The following is a 23,157-nucleotide window of genomic DNA, read 5'->3' as shown; positions in this document are numbered from 1 at the left end:
AGATTATCAGCTGACGTGGAGTGGGGTTTTAGTTTTTGTTGTAGTTTCTTAATGGTGTCAGTGGGTATGAGCTGAAATGAGAATGGTTTTGTATGACATTTTGTTGAGTAGGAAGATTATTAATGACAGGGTTCGAAGCAGCTGATGGTCTAGGGTCCATGCTTGAACAGGTTGAAAGGTGGGGGGGGGTCTAGCATTAGGGGTGTTAGTTAGTAGGTCTGATATTGATTTTATGAAATGCTTGTTAAAGTTTTCAGCTATTTGTGATGGAGGGGTATCAGGTGATGGCTTATGCTCTCTGTTTATTCCAGTGTTAAGTAGAGAAGATATGGAGTGCCAACATTTATTGGGGTTGATTTTATGCTGGAGTTGAAGCTGGGAATAGTATGACTATTTATCTCTGCTGATTAGTTTTGTCACTTTGTTACATAATGTTTTAAAATTGACATGATTTTGTTTAATTTTCAGGTTATCCAGGCTAGGTCCCTTTGCTTCATCAGGTGTTTACATTCCTCAGAGAGCCATGGTGCTGAGTTCATTTTGATTCTTTTCATACGAATGGGAGCTGGTGTATTAAGTATGTGAAGGAAGGTGTTATTTAAAGTATAGCACAGCAGCATTAAGGGGTAGTTGTTTAAGGGTTCCAGTCTATTTCACGTAGGAGATTGTTGAATTTATGCTGACAAAAATTAGTTGAGTTCCTAACTGATTATACAGCGTCTACTCTTAGCTGTTGGGAGTTTGTTCTAAGGTAATACGCTAGCAGATAATCGCTCTGGGAGCTAGGCAGGGTACCAGAAGAGGGGTAATTGGCAGGGTGGGATACTAGGATCCAGTCTAGAGTGGATTGGCTGTATCTTGTTGGAGTACTGATAAGCTGAGAAAAAGCATACAGATTTATACTGTTTGTGGGAAAGATGGAAGCTATGGTTTGCCAATCTAAGATTATTGTTTCAAGGTTTATTGTTTGGGATGTCCAGGATAAAATATTTTCCAACACTGGTATATTGTGACCTGGTGGGATATATATCACTATTATGCAAATTCTTATTGATGTGTTAAGGTTTAAAAAAGAGATTAGTACCTCAACATTAGAAAATATGAGTATATTACTTGTCTAGGGTGTGATGTCAAGTACAGAGGGATACAGAAGGGCTATCCCTCCCCCTTTTTTTAGATCTATCTCTTCTGGTTATTGCAAAGTATGGAGGTATTATTTCTGAGTCTTTTACATTGGGGTGTAGCCATGTTTCGGTAAGGGCTAGTATGTCAGGTTTATTTTAATCAATCCAGGCATGCAGTGGGGCTATTTTATTATATATACTTCAAAGGTAAAGTGCATGTATGTTTAAATCGTTGGGGGTTACTCTTGTGGTTAGGATTAGAGGGTGGACCTAGATTAGGATGTATGTCTCCACATTTGAGTAGATAGGTAATGAGGAATGCCTACCAAGGGAAGTATTTTTTATTCATAGGTGATGGCACTAGTGTCAAGTGTGGTTTTATAGGAGGTGAGGAGGCCAATCTGTGGCTTGAATAATATGGGAGGGGTATAGAGGAAAAGCTGGGAGGAGCTGTGTTGTTTATTGGGGAGAGGGTTGGAGGAGGCTGTTGATGTGTATTGGTATGAGGGGGTATGAGAGTATATAGTTGTAGCGAGGTTGAGAATTAAGAGTAAAGAGGCTAGGCAGGTTAGAAGGAGAATGTCAACTGTGATGGTGGCTTTAAAAATAGTAAAAGTGGTATTTATGTGTTAGAATGTAATATCAGGTGTAAACAGAGATGTATGTTATCTAGTGATATGTGGGCAGCATAAGGTAAGGTTGGAAATGTTTTGACTTCAAGGTGGGATATGATAATGTGGTTAGGCATTTTGCCTTATGGATTGTGGTAAGGAGCGGTGGGGAAGATGTGATTGGTCAGTAATAAAATTATGGTGCTATGTTAGTTTGTACAGTAGAAGAGAAGGTGGTAAGCCTGGAGTTAATGCAAGATAGTTTGAGGTGGTGACTGTATTGAGATGGTGAAGCAGAGTAAGATGCAAAGAAGTTTGGGGGGGTGAGAATTCAAGGTGATGGATGTAAGGGAAAGCAGATAAGTTTGGTTATATAAAAGTAGGTTAGGTGTGAATGAAATGTGGGTGTGGACAAGATAAATGAAATAAACATATTCTGAAGGGAAGGAAGAAGTGTGCAATTATGGTTTAGTCTGTGGGTACTTTATAAATGAAATAAACATATTCTGAAGGGTAGGAAGAAGTGTGCAATTATGGTTCAGTCTGTGGGTACTTTATAAATGAAATAAACATATTCTGAAGGGTAGGAAGAAGTGTGCAATTATGGTTCAGTCTGTGGGTACTTTATAAATGAAATAAACATATTCTGAAGGGTAGGAAGAAGTGTGCAAATATGGTTCAGTCTGTGGGTACTTTATAAATGAAATAAACATATTCTGAAGGGTAGGAAGAAGTGTGCAATTATGGTTTAGTCTGTGGGTACTTTATAAATAAAATAAACATATTCTGAAGTGTAGGAAGAAGTGTGCAATTATGGTTTAGTCTGTGGGTACTTTATAAATGAAATAAACATATTCTGAAGGGTAGGAAGAAGTGCGCAATTATGGTTCAGTCTGTGGGTACTTTATAAATGAAATAAACATATTCTGAAGGGTAGGAAGAAGTGTGCAATTATGGTTCAGTCTGTGGGTACTTTATAAATGAAATAAACATATTCTGATGGTAGGAAGAAGTGTGCAATTATGGTTTAGTTTGTGGGTACTTTATACATGAAATAAACATATTCTGAAGGGTAGGAAGAAGTGTGCAATTATGGATTAGTCTATGGGTACTTTATACATGAAATAAACATATTCTGAAGGGTAGGAAGAACTGTGCAATTATGGTTCAGTCTGTGGGTACTTTATAAATGAAATAAACATATTCTGAAGGGTAGGAAGAAGTGCGCAATTATGGTTCAGTCTGTGGGTACTTTATAAATGAAATAAACATATTCTGAAGGGTAGGAAGAAGTGTGCAATTATGGTTCAGTCTGTGGGTACTTTATAAATTAAATAAACATATTCTGAAGGGTAGGAAGAAGTGTGCAATTATGGTTCAGTCTGTGGGTACTTTATAAATGAAATAAACATATTCTGAAGGGTAGGAAGAAGTGTGCAATTATGGTTTAGTCTGTGGGTACTTTGTAAATGAAATAAACATATTCTGAAGGGTAGGAAGAAGTGTGCAATTATGGTTCAGTCTGTGGGTACTTTATAAATGAAATAAACATATTCTGAAGGGTAGGAAGAAGTGTGCAATTATGGTTCAGTCTGTGGGTACTTTATAAATGAAATAAACATATTCTGAAGGGTAGGAAGAAGTGTGCAATTATGGTTTAGTCTGTGGGTACTTTATAAATAAAATAAAAATATTCTGAAGTGTAGGAAGAAGTGTGCAATTATGGTTTAGTCTGTGGGTACTTTATAAATGAAATAAACATATTCTGAAGGGTAGGAAGAAGTGCGCAATTATGGTTCAGTCTGTGGGTATTTTATAAATGAAATAAACATATTCTGAAGGGTAGGAAGAAGTGTGCAATTATGGTTCAGTCTGTGGGTACTTTATAAATGAAATAAACATATTCTGATGGTAGGAAGAAGTGTGCAATTATGGTTTAGTTTGTGGGTACTTTATACATGAAATAAACATATTCTGAAGGGTAGGAAGAAGTGTGCAATTATGGATTAGTCTGTGGGTACTTTATACATGAAATAAACATATTCTGAAGGGCAGGAAGAACTGTGCAATTATGGTTCAGTCTGTGGGTACTTTATAAATGAAATAAACATATTCTGAAGGGTAGGAAAAAGTGTGCAATTATGGTTCAGCCTGTGGGTACTTTATAAATGAAATAAACATATTCTGAAGGGTAGGAAGAAGTGTGCAATTATGGTTCAGTCTGTGGTTACTTTATAAATGAAATAAACATATTCTGAAGGGTAGGAAGAAGTGTGCAATTATGGTTTAGTTTGTGGGTACTTTATACATGAAATAAACATATTCTGAAGGGTAGGAAGAAGTGTGCAATTATGGTTTAGTCTGTGGGTACTTTGTAAATGAAATAAACATATTCTGAAGGGTAGGAAGAAGTGTGCAATTATGGTTCAGTCTGTGGGTACTTTATAAATGAAATAAACATATTCTGAAGGCTAGGAAGAAGTGTGCAATTATGGTTTAGTCTGTGGGTACTTTATAAATGAAATAAACATATTCTTAAGGGTAGGAAGAAGTGTGCAATTAGTCTGTGGGTACTTTATAAATGAAATAAACATATTCTGAAGGGTAGGAAGAAGTGTGCAATTATGGTTCAGTCTGTGGGTACTTTATAAATGAAATAAACATATTCTGATGGTAGGAAGAAGTGTGCAATTATGGTTTAGTTTGTGGGTACTTTATACATGAAATAAACATATTCTGAAGGGTAGGAAGAAGTGTGCAATTATGGTTTAGTCTGTGGGTACTTTGTAAATGAAATAAACATATTCTGAAGGGTAGGAAGAAGTGTGCAGTTATGGTTCAGTCTGTGGGTACTTTATAAATGAAATAAACATATTCTGAAGGGTAGGAAGAAGTGTGCAATTATGGTTCAGTCTGTGTGTACTTTGTAAATGAAATAAACATATTCTGAAGGGTAGGAAGAAGTGTGCAATTATGGTTCAGTCTGTGGGTACTTTGTAAATGAAATAAACATATTCTGAAGGGTAGGAAGAAGTGCGCAATTATGGTTCAGTCTGTGGGTACTTTGTAAATGAAATAAACATATTCTGAAGGGTAGGAAGAAGTGTGCAATTATGGTTCAGTCTGTGGGTACTTTATAAATGAAATAAACATATTCTGAAGGGTAGGAAGAAGTGCACAATTATGGTTCAGTCTGTGGGTAATTTATACATGAAATAAACATATTCTGAAGGGTAGGAAGAAGTGTGCAATTATGGTTCAGTCTGTGGGTACTTTATAAATGAAATAAACATATTCTGAAGGGTAGGAAGAAGTGTGCAATTATGGTTCAGTCTGTGGGTACTTTATAAATGAAATAAACATATTCTGAAGGGTAGGAAGAAGTGTGCAATTATGGTTTAATCTGTGGGTACTTTGTAAATGAAATAAACATATTCTGAAGGGTAGGAAGAAGTGTGCAATGATGGTTCAGTCTGTGGGTACTTTATAAATGAAATAAACATATTCTGAAGGGTAGGAAGAAGTGTGCAATGATGGTTCAGTCTGTGGGTACTTTATAAATGAAATAAACATATTCTGAAGGCTAGGAAGAAGTGTGCAATTATGGTTTAGTCTGTGGGTACTTTATAAATGAAATAAACATATTCTGATGGTAGGAAGAAGTGTGCAATTATGGTTTAGTTTGTGGGTACTTTATACATGAAATAAACATATTCTGAAGGGTAGGAAGAAGTGTGCAATTATGGTTTAGTCTGTGGGTACTTTGTAAATGAAATAAACATATTCTGAAGGGTAGGAAGAAGTGTGCAATTATAGTTCAGTCTGTGGGTACTTTATAAATGAAATAAACATATTCTGAAGGGTAGGAAGAAGTGTGCAGTTATGATTCAGTCTGTGTGTACTTTATAAATGAAATAAACATATTCTGAAGGGTAGGAAGAAGTGTGCAATTAGTCTGTGGGTACTTTATAAATGAAATAAACATATTCTGAAGGGTAGGAAGAAGTGTTCAATTATGGTTTAGTCTGTGGGTACTTTATAAATGAAATAAACATATTTTATTGCCTAATTCCTGCTGCCAGTATGTCACTGATTTCTCCACTTGTCTTCTTCAGGCTCTTTGTTGCCTTGATCTGACCTTTGCGTAGGTCTCCCCAGTGCTTCTGCCCTTGTTTTACCGTTGCCTGTACTGTGCCATATACCTCACTCATGAACCACAATGGTTTCCTTCTGTTTGTTTTTTGCAAACATCTTCATACTTTTTCTTTCACACACCCACAACACACCCATTGATCATATTCCACAACATCTCTGCAGCTGTGCAGTCCTCCCATATCCCAATACCCTTACCTACTTACTATGCTAGCCTCCCCATATTTGGTTCCTGCAAACTCAGACCCTGGTCTGTCATCACATCTGGGTTCCTTTCCATAACTACAGTGAGCTGACTGTTACAGGGACTTAGTTTGCCACTGAAGGTCTTACTTGTAGACTCCTCACTTCATCCTTTTTCAAGGACTCTTCTCTTCCTGGGTTCAAACCCTGTTAGGGTGTAAATCTTAATTATCATGCTTTCATTACCCACACAATATGATTAAATAGACTAATGTCTCTATCATAACCACTCTATCATTTAACTGCATGACAACCCTGGCAGTTAAATACAGCAGAGTATACAAGATTTCGATAGTGACTCTGTCCTTTTTGCTCTTGCAAGGTAACCACTATGAAGCTGACAGTGGCCATCCATTCTTCATCCATCTGACCCACTACTCTATCACCATTTTTACTTTGTCATATCTCTCCATCTTCTACAACCACCACCTTTATCCCTTCCTTAACGTATGCTGCCACACCTCCTCAGCCGTTACCGTACATCATGGTTTTGCCATGTTCCAGCTAATCATACTGTTGGCTGTCATCTCATTCATCTTGACCACATCTGTTTCCTCATCATATATCATTTCTTCCATAGTCTTGTTTAGGCTTCTGATGTTAGGGAGCACCGCCATCTCCTTGTCTCTTCCTGGAAGTATTCCCTATCCCCATTATCCACCTTGGCCCTGACACTTCTGTTCACACAGTGAGTCATACTTGCACCCATTTATTTCTTCTTTGCTTTCCCAGATGCCTATTTTGCTATCCTCTTGCCTTCTTTCTTTCACTACCTTCATGGCTGTCTTCTCTTTCAAGCGTGTTTTCTCATCCTTGACGGTGCATTTAGATTCACAGTATTTAGTTTTCTTCTGCTTGATCTGCAGATTTGTTTTACACTAAAAACTATGGCTTCTATGATGGCATTTTTTTATGCTGCCCAAATATTCTTCCATACTGCCATAATGCCTTCTAGAACTTTCATGAGACTACATCCCTCTTTATGTGAAGAAACTTCACGTTTAATTTTTTTGGATTTTCAGTTCAATTGTATGTGGCAGCACTAGTTGGTGATCACTTATTCCCTAGTGACTCCCCATTTCCAGATCTGAAATTGAGAACACAAAGCATTGGGTTGTATTTTGCAGAACTGCTTGTGTTATTGCTTGATAATACCCGATGATTTTTGGAATGCCTATTTAAATCTATTATACCTGGCCTTCTGTTAATAAATCACAGCTTAAGAATATCAAACAGTCATTTCCTTTTAATAATTCAGTCTTTGATACCTTACCTTTCAGCTTTAGCATAAAAATGGCCAGAAAAATGGCCAAACTTTTTGTGTATTTACAGTTTCTCTTAAAACCAAACCATGCCCTCTAGTCATCACTTTCATTGCAGAAATAATATTTGTGAAGAAGTGAGATCCTACATACATCACAAACCTGCATTATGTTTGCTCCAATGCATAATTTGTAGATCCTACAGATAATGCAGTGATTCTCTGCCTTCATCTATAATTCTGCACCATAGCAAAGACTTTTCAAACTGAAAATGCAGAAGTTTTAAGCAATAAATATATTTGAAATGAACATGTAGATTTACCTGTATATCACTGCAGGTATTTTATTTGTTTAGTATCCAAATATTTCCACTCAGTTCATCAGTGGCATCACTTTTTTAGGTGAAACCTTGAGACAGTATGGATTTGCTTGAACTGTTCTGATCCCAACTCATCAAAATCTTCTGATCCCAGATCATTGAATACAACAGACAACAAATGTAACACAATTCAAAATTATTTCCATAAATATGATTCAAAAAGTGCAGTAAACACATAAAATAAATAAGAAAATCTTTGAAACATTCCTGCAGGAAGGCAAGCACCATTCTGCCCGCTATACTCATCCTTCCAGATTCCAGGACTACAGAGCCATGTTGAAAGGAAATATCTGTGAAATTCTGGATATATAAAGACATATTCAAAGGTACCCTGCTGTTATCTAAACAGACCACAAACTGTACAATCCCAGTGCTGCACAATAACATGCTGGGAGGAATAGGTTTCAGGGGGAGTAGGGACTGACCTCTGCCAACAGCACTTCTAGATACCTTGGATACCGTGCTGATATCCACACAGGCTACAAACAATTTTTTTTATATTCACTGTGATTTGAACTGTTCTACTTCTAATATGGTGCAGTTTTGTGCATGGGGGCAGATTAGTTTGTTTTTGGTACTTTTGACTATTTGAAGCTCAAGTTCATAACAATGCAGACATACGACATACATTCACCATCCAGTAAGTAAGCTGCAACATCAAATGGATGTACAAGACAAACAGCTTTTTGGCTTTCAGGCTGATTCAGTTAACTTACTATAAACTGTTTAGAGAGAAGATTATCCAGATTAACATTTGATAATTAGCACACTGCTACTAACATTTTGGCAGTTCAAGAAAGTTTCAAAAGTCATCTTTTATTATAACAAAACAAGTAAAATAATCAGGATTGAACACACTTCTCTGTCCTACCCCTTGCTGTTGCTTTGTGACCATCACTGTGGCATGAATCTTTGAAAATACTGCCCTATATGACGCAGCTTCTCCAACTGTGGAGCCAGCTGTAGCGGCTGAAATATTTAAATGAGTGAAAAAGAAATAGAATGTCATATACAGTGTAAAGGAAGGTAAACCTACCTCTTTTTCTTGGACAATAATACACAATCGGAATGTACATTTCATCAATATCTCCAATGGCTTTTGATTTTTGTTCATTCTAAGATCTTCCAGAAATAAAATGTTGTGTAGTATAGTATGCATGACAGCAGGAGTCTGGTTTAGCTTAGCACAGTATTTTATTGCTGTAATCCTTTGTTTCTATTTGTAGTATGGCTGAGTCCACATTTTATGGAGTGAGGCATTAGGTAAACCCTTGTTAAGCTCTGACATTTCTCTCAGAGTATCAGCAGTCCCCCTTCCCAACCCAACCCACACCCAACCTACATCAGATGCAGCAACTTTTCTCCAAGCCTGAGCCTGTGAGTGAATGAATAAACACAGGAGTAGTGCAGCCAAAAATACACTATTGTCTTTAAATTTAATTTGATTTGCTGGAAGTAGAAGCATCTTGGGCAGGAATAGGTCACTAAGCCATTTTAAAAACATTTCAAGTAGGCAGTACTATTACAGTTATACAGGAGTCAGCTTACTGGCAGGTTGATGAACTGCCAATCAGAATGCTACAAGAAAAAGTAGGCTGTTAAACTGCTGAATAAAATGACCATTTGGTTTTAGGTGCAGTGGGCTAATCGTCCATAAAATCAGTATTTATTTCAGGAAGGTACAGCTACCGACTATAAAATGGCAGCCAACTAAAAGGCCACATTTGAAAAAAATGTTTATTAACATAAATCAGCCCTTGAGGAGAGTTAGAAGTGGGACTTAAAGAGCAGAGTGGTGCTATCAGTGTAGTCCGCAAGCTTGTTAAATGATTTAAATAGCCAAATCATCTGAGGCTGTACACTAAGCGACTAAGTGCCACTTAGTGGACCAAGAATGCTACAGGACATGTTCAATTATCTTTATTTTGACATGTTAACATTGCAGCACATACAGACAAATTGGTTGGCAGAATGGCCTATGGCAAAAAAATCTATTTTTACTGCCTCCTCTCTGATAATCTTTGAAGCTTGGACAGTGCTAATCAAAATTAATAAGTTAGGTGGAATCTGCTAATGGATTTTAGTGAACTGTAGTATTCAGTGAAACCTTACAGTGGTTTTGTATATGAACATATCAATGCTATGAGAAAAGCAACAAGGTGGTGTGCATGAAATCTAACTGATTTAATCACCAGCTCTTCCACTATAATGTCTCATTAGTCAATGGTAAATACAGACCTTTACTGGGGTAGAACCACAAACAATAGGTACAAAAACATATCAGAGAAATAAGGTTTATATTCCATGACACAAAAAGTGAGGTTTAGGGTGTCTCATCAAATGAATAAATGCCTGCAGTTGTCCTTTCAAGGTAGATATCATTAAATGTTGGCTTTTGACCTTTTCGTGTCAGAGAAAGCTACTCCATGAATGCCTAACTAGGGCTTCAAATATTAGGAATAATAGAAAAAAATGAATATTGCATTATATATCTGTATCAAATGTGCCTGTTACAATGGCCACACCTGATTAATTATATCCCATTGGTACAGGTATGACCCATTTTTTCCTGTTTTGCAAACTTGCCTCCATACCCAGCATGCACTTAGCGGCAACAGCAATCTTGCCTTCCATCAAAACTATTGGATTCATATTACAACTCAGATAAGTTCATCTAGCAAATCATTTTATTGGCACTGGTTATTTAGAATAACACAAAAGTTACTATTGCCCTTTCTCTCTTATTTAACTGTGACACACAAATCTGCTGCATGACAATTTGTATATTTACGTACTGTAATGTTGCTTAACCATGACTGCTGATTGTGAATATATTTTTGGAATTCTTTTCCCCAATCCTCCACTAAAAATGGGATTCAACACAGTTAAATAATGCAGTTAGTAAAGCAAAATAAAAGCATCAAAATAAGCTCTGCTTAGGCCTGTACTAAGTGAATGAATGCTAAAAAAAGAGTGTTGTCATTGGCTTGGTTTATTCTGAAAACATTATAGGGTAAACACTGACTCTACAATACAACAAAGCTTGAGTCAAAATCATGTGTAGATAACCAGCATATCTCAGACTGTGCTTGTTAAAAAGATGAACTCATACAATTCTGAAGATTCACAATAAACATTTTGTCTGGTTGCCATTTATTAGACTTCTGGTTCGTGCATAGATATTTTGCAGGTAGATTCTGCCCAGCTGCAAAGGCATGATGCTTTAGCATTTAGTTTCTATAATTTTTTCTGACTCAGCTTGTTGGAAGGCATCAATGTCAATTCATTAATCATTAGTAAAATTCAGTGCTAGGTGCCACAGCCAGAATAACTATGGTGATATAAGGCACAAGTCATAGTTCATAAATTTGAAGATCCCATCACAACGTACATGAGGTGATGTTTTCAAATGAAAATTGCTTTCCCTTCAAAGCCAATTAACTGTTTTGCATAGCTATAAGGGGAATTATGCAACCTTCTTACTAAACATAATTGACTCTGATAACAGAAAGAAAATATTTCCATTCTTGCCACAATCTTATAGAGAAGAGCCTATTTTCAGTAATTGTGGTCAAAAGATATCGAGAATGTTATAGAAAATGTCCAACTACTATTTTTCTTCAGAATGCCTCCCCACTCATAGACAATCTTCGTCCCTGCCAAACTAATAATAATGCTAAGTAATGATTTTTTTCACATACTGTGCCTGCAGCATTCTGTGTGTCATCTACCTAGCTCTCATTATCTCTGTTACAGACACACTGGCAGTAAACTAAGCAAGGCCCACACATACACACACACAATTCCTTCTCCAGCCACAGATTCCAGCTCATCCTAAAGGATTATGTCAAGTGAAGTTTTTGTACTGATAACATTGTTTACAAAATACATGGTCATTATTCATGTTATACTAAACAAGTTGTCTACATGGCAAAATGTAAGTTCTGACCAGCCTTTTATATAGGGAAAACTTCTAGGAGACTTAAGGACAAATGATTTATTAGATATAAAAAAAGAAGACTACTAATGCTCTATACAGACATATACCTCATCACAATATTCATTCCTTTTGTTTTTTTTGTAATTGAACAAGTTCAGAACGACTTTCAGGGGAGGATATTTAAAGAACATTTGGATGCAGCTGAATTGAAAGGGCAACTCAAATGAAATGTCAAGTGTTCTTCAGGTTTAAAAGAAGCATGTACTATAAACCCTGTTTTAAGACTGAAACATTGTAAGAGTTTTTGAGATACTTAGGAGTTAAACATTCATTAGCATTTTATTGGTTGTTTGAAGATGCATGACTTTTAATGTATTTAAATGAATTTTAAATGCTGTAAATTAGTTTTGATGAAGTTTCACTGTAAACAGGAATGAAAGCGCTTACCTCTTGGTTAATAAAGTATTACTGTTGGTTAACTGCTGGTTTGAGTGGTCTGCCTGCTAGCACCATTAGAAGTTCATTGTAGTTTGTTGGGATTTTACAGTTCTTCAGTTTATCATCCTAAGGGATCTCAAATATTCCAGGCCACCCAATAGATATAATCCTTCAAGCATAGTCTGATTCTTTTCAGAGAACCTTTTCCCAGGAAGTTGCTCCATCTCAGTTTTCCATCACTACCTACTGTTTATGGCCAAAGGTGAGCAACAGGATATATTCTGAATGGTAAACCAAAATCTTTGTTCAAAAATCATGTCGCAGTACATCAGTGATATAGCTAGGCCTCAAAAAACAGTGGCTACTGTCGTAATGTACTAGTCATCCTCATTTATCACCTTTCCTCACTCTTGATTAAGGTACAGAACATTTTAACTCTTCCAGTAAGGGCAGCTTTCTCTCTACTCACCCTCCTTAAGTGAGCAATCCACTCCTTTTTCTGACAGTTTCAGGGATACAGCTATTGTCAGATCTTCAAAGTTCTAACAATGATATGCTTCTTCTATTCTTATAGTTCCTGCAGAATCTATTCACAAAAAAGGAATCAGAAATCCTTGACTACTTATTTTGACAAAGTTTAATCTATAGTTGTTCAGTAGTGATTAAAAAATGGCAGAACAATAAACAAACTAACAAAGTCTACAAATATAGGTTCAGAGGTATTTGCTAGGCATGCAGTCTAGAAGACTACTGAGGAGCCTAGTCCAATTTCCCAATTGCCCCAAAACACTATCTTAAGTAATGCATTCAAGATCACAAAGTAGGCAAAGGAAGGCCTAGGGAATCAAACCTTCTATCACAGAAAAGCTGCTTGTGAACAGCTCATAGGTTCATATATACTTGCTAGACTATTGATTTGTGAGGATCTTAAGGCTTTCCCACTCTAATTATTAGCCCTTATATTTTGCAATACAAATATCCAAAGGTGGGCTGAACAAGTACATGCTGAGGTAAATACATGTTTCCATATCCATGTGGAACAGGGATGCTAAACCAAGGATGAATTTGCAGTTACACATTCATTCATCCATTCATTCTCCATCCAAATTACCTTTAAATGGAGTAAAATATGCACTCTGCTTTATGTAGAGTAAAAGAATGTTCCATAGGAGTGGTATTCTTTGAGATACATACCTATCCCTCCAGCAGTTCTATTAATTTTGCAAAAAAGATATGGGCTCCATAAATGGGTATTTATGATACCACTGGACTTGTGAATGTGTTGTATAGTCTGTCTTGGCTCTATAAGTGACTTTGCCTCTCAATAGCCTGTATGATACCAGAGGAGAGTCAAGGCTTTGAAACAGTCTGCATAGTTTTTATGGTTTAAATCTTTGTTTTTTTTTTGTTTAATGAGAAAGCATTGTGATTACTCCAGCTGTGACAAGTAATGAGACAGGTATGTACCAAATAGGCTACTATACTTAATTAATGACCTTATGAGTGCCAAGTACAATTGAACAGTCGTGTCCCTGCATGTGGGCACCATACCTTTAGATATAAGTTGAGCGATGAAAAAGGACTCCTTACAATAGTGGATATGAGTGATCAAAGGACACTTTAAGTCAACATAGGCTCCCAGATCTTTAATTACATGGTCAGTTTTCAGGGGGCACTGTTAATGTGACAGCTAGAAGTGGAGTCATGCTTGCCAAAGGATATGATTATACATTTCATAGCATTAAGTTTTAGTCTATGGTTTTGACACCAACAATTCATGTGGGACAGGCTTTCTAATAGGGCCCTGGTATCAAGCAGGAAGTTTATGATAGCATTAAATTTGCATTCATCTGAAAACTTGAGCAGCCACAAACCCTGATTAGTAGCATTGACCTCCAAGCCCTAAATGCCAAAGAAGAGTGGCTCAAGGACTGAACCCTAGTGTTAGGTCTATTGGAGGGGTAGAGCCACCTGCCCTTACTCCCTGGAATCTATTAGTGAACCAGTTTGCTATCCAATGAAATGGAGGGTTAACATTTACCTGGGACAGTATACATGATGCTGCAGTATAAATTAGTTCCTAATATGTTTGTGAGATCCAGATATCAAGTGTGCACTGATTTGCACTCCTTAATTACCGCAGTGCCTTTTTAAAGAAATTGAACAGGTTAAGTAGTCAGGTCCTGCTGTTGATGAATCTGAACTAGATTGGATTGAGAGTCTATAGATTACCTGTATCCTTTCTTATAATTTCCATAATGATCCTTTCCATAGCCTTACAAATGAGACTGGTCAGACGTATGCATCTATAATTACCCAATCTGTTGAAGTCCTACCTTTGTGCAAGGGAATAAATGTTGCTGTCCTCCATTCATCTGGCACAAAGCCTGCTTTGAGGCTAATATTGAATAGCTTCTGTAGGAAGTCTGCAAGTTATGTTTCAGGCTAACCAGTAGGCACCCTGTTATGTTATCCAACCTCAAAGATGTAGTGTTCTTGGCATTAGGTAGTACCTTGAGAACTTGTTCATGGGAGATTTGGTGGGTGCAGAAGTAGCTATTTGATCTGAGAATATTGGTGGGGGTGACTTTAAAGCTAAAACTGACTGCCAGTAGATTGGCTGTGTCAGAGTATGTGATATCATTTACTGTTAGCTTTGTGCAGTGTTGGGCATTGTTTCTTAGATTTCTAAAATGGTTAAAGAAGGTTTTGTGCTTATCTTTCATCTGGGTGACTATCAGGATCTGAAGTTCCTTGTTTAGTTTAACAAGAGTACTTTTGGTTTCTTCATGTTAGACATATTTTTGCATGCAATGTTTTTTTTTAATAATAGACACTGTATGTATTAGGGTTCCACCACAGGGGTTTAGTTTTGAATTTGGAATTGTATTTATTTTTGAGGGGGCAGATGCATCTGTGCACCTATTTACATGTGTAAAGGGTTTGGCAGTAAAGGATTCGGTGTAATCAGTGGGATCATTGAATTTAGCAAGCTCGTCACTCACTTTAAGTAGATTAGCTTTCCCACAGCCTCTGAATACTAAGGTATTGGAAAATGCTTCCAGCTTAATGATGATCACAACTGACTTAGGGTCTGATTTGACCATGGTGGAGATTTGAGGAGCATAGTCGTTCCATATTGGTAAGGGCCAAATCTATCCCTGCTTGAAGTTCAGAAACCTCCGAGCATACATTTTTGATTATACATTTCTTGATGTTAAGTTTTAGTCCATGGTTTTGACACTATTTGTTTAGGGAGGCCTTCTTGTAGGATCTCCCAGCTTATGGAGGGATAGTTGAAGTCTTCTAGGAGAATTTTGTTTGGTTTGATACCTAGGACTGTCTCAATACTAGTTAGGTAGGTGGTATGGGCCAAGGGGTCCTGTAGTTAGCTCTGACATGATAAATGGTTTTGTTTATAGTAAGTTGATTGTGGAGGTGTTCCTGATCATTATATTGTCTGTAGGCAAGTTTGTTTTTTAAGAATACACAGTCACCTCCACTTTATTGCATTCTGTAATGTGATGGGCCTGTACGAATGATAGGCATTGAAGACCTACTGATAAAGGGCTTTCACTGGTGTTGAACCAGGTCTCTGTGGCAATGCACATCTCAGCAACTTCCTGGGGAGGTAGTGCTGGCAGGGTGTGAATGTTTTTTTTTAAGACTCCTAGTATTTAGCAACAATACCTTATCATTGTCTAAATTCTGTTTAGTTATGCACCCCCTTTGAATGACACCAGAAGATATGCCAGTTGTTGAAGTCTGTTATCTTTTATTCATATTGCGGTTTCATTCTTGGTGATGGCAGAATACTGCTGTTCTTACCGATTTCCGACACACATCTCAAGATGTCTCTGTTCATATAGTCCTGGAAGTACATCTCAAGTCATTTACACCCACATGTTACAATGACTATCATATATGTGCACTTGTGGTGCAGAACCTGAGTGTTTGCATGATGTAGTGAATCCTGACACCAGATAACCAACTAACAGTGGCACTCTCTTTGCAACAGCCTGGTGAGCCTTAATCCTGTGTGTTAACCGCCAGACAATGAATATTATTATTTTACGCATAAAGTAATCAAAAGGTTCTACTATGCATGACATTCTGATATAGATGTACAAGTGCACATGTGTATATATGGGATTGTATATGCGTGTGTGTGTGTGTGTGTGTGTAAATGCAAGCATACTTACATACTGAAATGGTGAAATACATTAAAACAAATCAGCCATAAGGTCTTGCCAGTCAGGTTTGAATCAACAGATTCCATGGTCTGGGCATGCAAATGTCAATATTGTGTTTGTATCTTCACATAACTTTCAAATTAACAAGCAATATCTATATTAAAAAAAAAATCAGGAAACTCAAAGTACAAATACTGCCGGAGTGCAGAGGATAGTATGCTAATAATACGGTTTTAAAAAGGAACTAAGTTTGAGCAAATCTGGGTTGGCCAAGAAATCCCCTTCAAAGAGCATGGAGAGTTAGCAGTGTTTGTGACAAGACAGAACAAGTTTGAAGCAAGAGTAAAATGCTGATGGAACATATGAGCACACGGCAAAACTCTTAAGAAAGGAAATGGTTTGTTTCTGTTCATGTAGGCTGAACCCATGAGAAAAGAACAATGTTTAGCATGCATGTGGTCAGAGCGCAAACCTTATTTTTTTCTGCAGTATTCATCAGTGTCTTTGATAATGGTAAGTGGATCTAAATAATCCTAAAAGAAATTCAACCTCTCCTTCTGGGCTTTGCATTTGGGTGGGATTTATTATAGTAACTGAAAAAGTTTGTTTTATGAGGTATCCATTGATTTCATTTTATGGGATTATGATTATCTATGTTTCTAGTGTGATAAGTACTATAGCAGTAGAGCTTGCATTCTGGCTAAAAGCAAAGCAAATAGAAATGTCTCTGCTTCACAGCTTTCATGTACAACAAGTTTGTGTAATCTGCACAGCTGGTTAGAAGTTCCCAAAAAATTGCATTACTATAATAGCATTTTCAGGTACCTAGAAACTTAATGGGAAAAGTTTAAATTTTTATCTGTCGAATTAATTTGCTATCTGTGCAAAACTTTACCCATAAAGAAAGAAAGATGACCATTTAAAGTGTCTTATGTTTAAAAAAACGTTAGTTACTTATGAAGTACTTAAATGCCTTATGTAAGCAAAGTACAGTCATTTGTTCGACACTGATTTCTATAGCCTTACAATACAGAATATGATAGTATGCAGCCTAAGAATCATGCTTCTTTGAATGAGAAACTTAAGACAAATGTGGTAGGATTGACTTTTCACTAAGTATAGTGTTTAAACCATTGACAGGAGACTATACAGTAGCAATCTTTTGAATGACTGCTTTATAGTAAGCCATGCTTAAAATGCACAGTCTGAATACATTTTTTATATGACACTCATTTATTTAATATGTGTTTACCTTTGTATGGAAAGTAAAGGTACATGTACAATCAAGGGGAACTGGGTAAAGTGAATGTAAGACTTCTCATCCACAATCCACCTATTTAGTTTTATATTTATTACTGCTTCAGATGTAGTTTTGTCAGATGTTAGACATGACAGTACTAGCCATTAGTTCTTATCTCAGTGACATTGTGAACCTTGGTGAACCAGAGGGCATGTGCGCAGAATAATCATATGATGTGACCTGCAGTATTTCTTTTTATTAGTACGCTGTTTAGATAAAAATGTTGACAGCTGTTTGGGTTGCTCTTACCCAGCACACTCTCTTTTCTCGTGCAGCACATTAATGTTTTTTTCTGCAGAAACTAAATACTGTGTAGGAAACCAGGTAATGTGGGGAAAGGACCCCCCCCCCCACACACACACACACAAAAAAAATGCACTTTTATATTTGCCTACAAAAATAAAGATGCGTCAGCTGTTTCATTACAAAATGCTGTGTCATGATGTGTCCATACAGGACAATGTTTGGGGTCTGACTTTCACCAGGATTTTTAAAGGTCTCTGCATGTAATATATACTACTTATGCTGTGTTGTTGTCTCTCCTGAAGGATGATTTTGCTTAACTCCTACTAAATTACCCTTCAGGGTAAAGCTGCACAACAACAAAATGATCTCATGGGTGAAACCAGCAGATGGATATTCTGAATGTCTGTTAGTAATGCTACCAAGAGCATAAATGTTAAACATATTATTTACATGTACTAAAGCCACGATTTATAACATACTCTTGCACAATGCTGCTCAAAAAGAGAAGTCCATACTCAACAATCCATGTTAAACATTTGGGCAAACATAGAAAACTATTACAGTTATTCATTAGCCAGTCCTGATAGTGGTGAATAAAGCTTCACAAGATTGAGAATTTTATTTTATACTAAGGTCATTTGTAGTGTATGACCTTTTTTAGACCATGCAGTGAAGGTGACAATTGTTTTTTTTTTCTTGAATCTCTACCAAACTTGCATTCTGTCTTGAATGCTGATTTTATCTTTGCTGTGTTAAGACCACATTTAGAATCAGTAAACATGTTTATTACTTTTTTTGTTCACAAATATTATTGAAATAAGTGCATCTCTTATATTTCAGTCAAAATACTGAAACTCACAAAGTTCTAACACTACCTTTAAACTGTCAAATGTAAACTCATATCACAAGCAGTTCCAAATACACTAATTCATAAATTTAAAATACAGACATAATTTTAGAGTGACAGCTGTACTTTGCAGATTCAAGAGAAAACTATTTTCTACTGCTGAAATTCAGACTTTGATTTTGTTGAGGAATGTCAGCTTTAGAGCAAAACAGCCAATTAAAAAAATAAATATATATATATATATATATATATATATATATATATATATATATATATATAAAATTTGTTCAGATACAGCTGCAAGAACAGTATAATGAAAATGTGTGTCAACAATAGCGACAACAACCAATGTTTGGACCTCATATGTAGACGCAAGGGCTCATTTTGCCAGAACCATATCAGTAGTTTTGGATGTTCTTTCTGTTATGGTACACACGATTCACTCCTTCACCCACATCTAGACACATCAGTCTTACATATCATTAATGTGCTACTAAAATAAAGATCTGTCAGCTTTTAAACATGGGGTATTTGTCACCTCATGTGAGCTGACTACCATTTCTCTGTCTCTACCATATCCGTACCTTATCATTTACAGTAATTATTTATTGCACTGTTTGTGTGTGGTAGATGGAGTGACATTGTGTACATGTAAAGCGACATCAGAAGTATCATATATGCTGCTGACGGCACTTTGTTCATATTCTACATATCCATTCATCCATCCACAACACATGTTCTCCCCGTTATTGCACAAGGAGTTAGGGTATCACATCAAAACTGAAAATTATCTAGAGTCAATGTTCACACTACCTTATGGATGCTTCATCTGTGCTATAGGAATAGACTCATTACAATTACAGAACATACTGGAAGTTTGCTTTAGCCCTTTTGCTTCATTTTAAATATGTCAGAACACAGCATGTTTCTAGCCAGCTGCTGTCCATGCCTGAAAGCTAGAATTAGTTCAGATTTTTTCAAAGTAAATAGATAAACACAGGCGGGGATTCATAACGGTTAGCACTAAGTCTACAATAAGTGCACACTTAATAGCCTTTCTGAGTAACTAGACAGCACAAGCAATGGAGTAGGGATATTTTAGAATACAGAAAATGGTAACTTTTATCAGTCCCTGGGTTTATATCTACATACAGAACCTTTTATATGCAATAATATAAACAGGAGTAAGAAAATTCATTTGGAGGCATGATGCCCTAACAGAACGGCTACAGTTCCTACTTCAGTGGTCAGTCTGCACATGCTTAATTTCTTTCCTGGACCTGTAAACTTTTCTAGAATTTTTGTTCTCTATTGTACTACAGGAAACTGCAACAACATTCACGACTGCCTTCATTTCCTAACGATCAACACCCAGCCAGGCTCCTTATGACTTATGTCACACCTAAGATCCACTGATTCAAACATTTCCATTGCTCATTTCTGAATGCAGTTCAGAAACCTTTTGGGTCATTCATTCGTTATTTCTTCCTTTTATTGATTTTTTCCCTTTTAGCCTGGTAAATTTGGTTATCAGTTTAAATTATTTCACGGAGATGTACAATAAACAGCAAAATTATTTCATTTTGCAGATATGACCAACTAAGGGAAATAAGCTTGTGACAGCAAAAACAAACGTTATAATATTTGGATTATATTTTATTTTGAAAAATGTGAACACAGTTTAATTACACTGCTAATATAGAAAGAAACTTCTAAAATCGTAACAAGATATTGTGTATGAAACAGTAAAGGTATTGTTTTAAGAGAATATACTTAAGAATGGTAACCGAGTAACATATGCTGTAAAGGAATAAACCATTAACATCAGCATACGAGTAGCCCATATGGTGCTTTTTCACATAGCTTCTGACACATTATAGAAAGCAGGAAGACAAAATATTAACTGGGTTGACTTTATCTAGGAATTATTTTGGCACTATCTTCTTGTAAGAAAAACAACCATAACCAGTTCTCATCCGGTTGATTAAATATCCACTGTTGAATAAGCGGCATGCATTTTCTCACCCATGTGGGATCTGGGTTACTAGTTTAAGACAGGATATCCCTTTCACACATGGAAAGCAAAAAGAAGAACATCTCAGGCTTGTGTGTGTCCACTGCATCTATTTTCTTTTACTATCTGATCAATATTAAGCAATTTGTATATGCTCTCTGTGATGGTGTTAGATTAGAACATGAATCAGAGATGGTTACTGTTTAGTTAGCACATTCATTCTCCTTAAAGTTAACTGTGGGGGTCACTTCCTAAACCTAAACTAACTTCCTGCTCCCTAAATCTAAATTCCCCAAAAACTTCCTTCCCACTCCCTGACCCTATATTCCTAGATTGCTCCTTAATGGTAAAATCCCTTTGTATTCCCTAAACCTAAATTCACCACTCACTTCGTGACCCTAAACTCCCCTCCTGCTTCCTTAACCTAAATTCCCAGATTACTCCACAGTTCCCAAACTCTCTTTTGATTCCTAACCATAATTTCAAACATCAACTCTAAATCCACCAGCCATGTCCTAAACTGAAGTGCTAACTCCCACTCCCTCCCCATGGCTGCAGCACTTTCCTTACACAGAGCTCAGCCACAGAAATAGGTTTAGCAATTATTGAAGAGAGACTTGTCAAAGGGATAGGATGTTTGCTGTTTTTTTTATTAAAGCATAGCTATGAATGGGATATGGAAGGAGCAGGCAATGTGCCCTGGCTAAATGTTATTTGAACAGGCAAAGAAAGCCCCAACATAAAAAAATTAAATCAATAAATAAAATGAAACACTGTGCATTTTCTTATATGTCAGGAGTGACTTGTAATGAATTTGGGGTGGAGAAAGGAGGCTGCAGACATTTATTTTAGGCAATACTGTTTTAGCCCATTTTATTGATTTGTTTTTTTTCTTTTCTCTTGCCAAACATTTGAACAGTCTATATTAAAAAAGAAAACAATTCTATGTATAAACTGATCTTCAACTCATAATGAATTCCAAAAGTTCTAGACATAACAACAAATACAATATTTTCCCAAATCTCCATTGGAATTAATTAAATGAAGCAACTCTGGCTGGAAAACGGTTCCCCTGCAATGTTTGTGCAACAGTTACTTTTTCAGTCGCAAACTGTAAATACCTCTACCTGTTGCAAAAATGGTTTCAGGTTACAGACTGATGTTATACCTCATAAAATATATATACATGGACCATAAAACAAATATCAGTTGATATGACCAAAATCAAACTCTCAAATACTACAATCCAGTAAAACTATATTGGTAGCAACATAATGATATAAAGCTTAGGATGCAAAATTGTATATAGTATGAACCAGGGAATGCAGAAATGTAGAAACTTTACTACAAAAAATTATGAATGATGTCAGTGGATAGCTGGCTCATAAGCATATGTTTTATAAGTCTATGGATGCAGAAACATCGTTTATAAAGAGTTTCATACATAGCTGTCATCTTATAGATACTTGGTGCTTATCTAATTAAAGCAGAAGCAGAAAGAATGGTAAGAATAGAAAATATTACATGTGCACCAGTGTATCAAGGCACTTCAGACCAGCCATAATCGGTAGGGCGATTTGTGTTACTTAGGTAATAAATCTTTGGCAGTTACAGCACCATAGCTGCCTTACAGCCTCTTCTTCTATGCAGGGGCCCATTAGTAAAAGAAGAGTACAAATAGCTGTGTTCATCAATCCAAACAGCACTTTGCATGTTTCAAAAAGGCAGTGGGATTCAAACTGCAGTGGTGGCCTGCCTACTGTAACAGAACACAAATCATCCCAGAGCAAAGCAAATGCATAGAAGAGGTCTTTGTGAGGTCCAGAGATTCTAGTCAATCTATAGGGACACAAGCAGGCACTGTTATGGCACTGCCATAGTTGCATAACAACTGTCACTCACTTTACTGCCATTTCTAATACTATGACAGGAGAGCTGCACATCTTTTCAGGGGAGGCCCAAGGTGGTAGTCATACTGACTAGGGGAAATTTGTCAAGAATACAGGGGAACTTCCCCTTCTCATCTTTATTGTGAGTGGGACCCATTTTGCATGAACACTTCATGCTTCCATTCCACATGCACAGGTGGCCCGAAGAAGCAGGGAGACAGATAGAGACAGAAGGAGAAAATGGAGTAGTGAGAGAAATGGAGGAGGAAGTAAATATCAAAACCAGAAAATGTGCACAGGATTCAGATGAGATGTTTCAAAGAAATCTGTGAGAGAGACAAGTCAGCCAATGATGGATGTATAATTACAACCCTCCAGTTGGGAGAGATGCAAAATGATTTACTTAAAGAAATGATGATGAAGAGTGAGCCAGAAAATGATGTTTCCAGGGGGAACATTATGGAGAAAACACAAAAGGAGAATGTAGAGACAATCCTGAAAATAGTGGTAAAATAGAAA

The 23,157-nt window shown here is 36.6% G+C and overlaps 1 protein-coding gene across 2 annotated transcripts in view; it reads left to right on the top strand.

Annotated features, from left to right (window-relative positions):
• Nucleotides 1-16,535: 16,535 nt before the first annotated feature.
• The window catches only part of LOC122809152, a 134,967-nt gene continuing 128,345 nt past the window's right edge, over nucleotides 16,536-23,157 (top strand). The window contains exon 1 of one of the 2 annotated variants that reach the window (XM_044080432.1): nucleotides 16,536-16,855. In XM_044080432.1, coding sequence (XP_043936367.1) covers nucleotides 16,783-16,855 — 73 coding nt within the window. In that variant the 5' untranslated portion in view covers nucleotides 16,536-16,782. The remainder of the gene's footprint in view (nucleotides 16,856-23,157) is intronic. The other variant, XM_044080433.1, reaches the window with a different exon arrangement.

This window comes from Protopterus annectens, chromosome 8.part0 (genome assembly GCF_019279795.1).
Source record: "Protopterus annectens isolate FY-2018-M chromosome 8.part0, PAN1.0, whole genome shotgun sequence".
Lineage (NCBI taxonomy): Eukaryota > Metazoa > Chordata > Ceratodontiformes > Protopteridae > Protopterus > Protopterus annectens.
The sequence above is the reverse complement of the archived record's forward strand: the minus strand, read 5'-3'. Positions and strand labels throughout refer to the sequence as shown.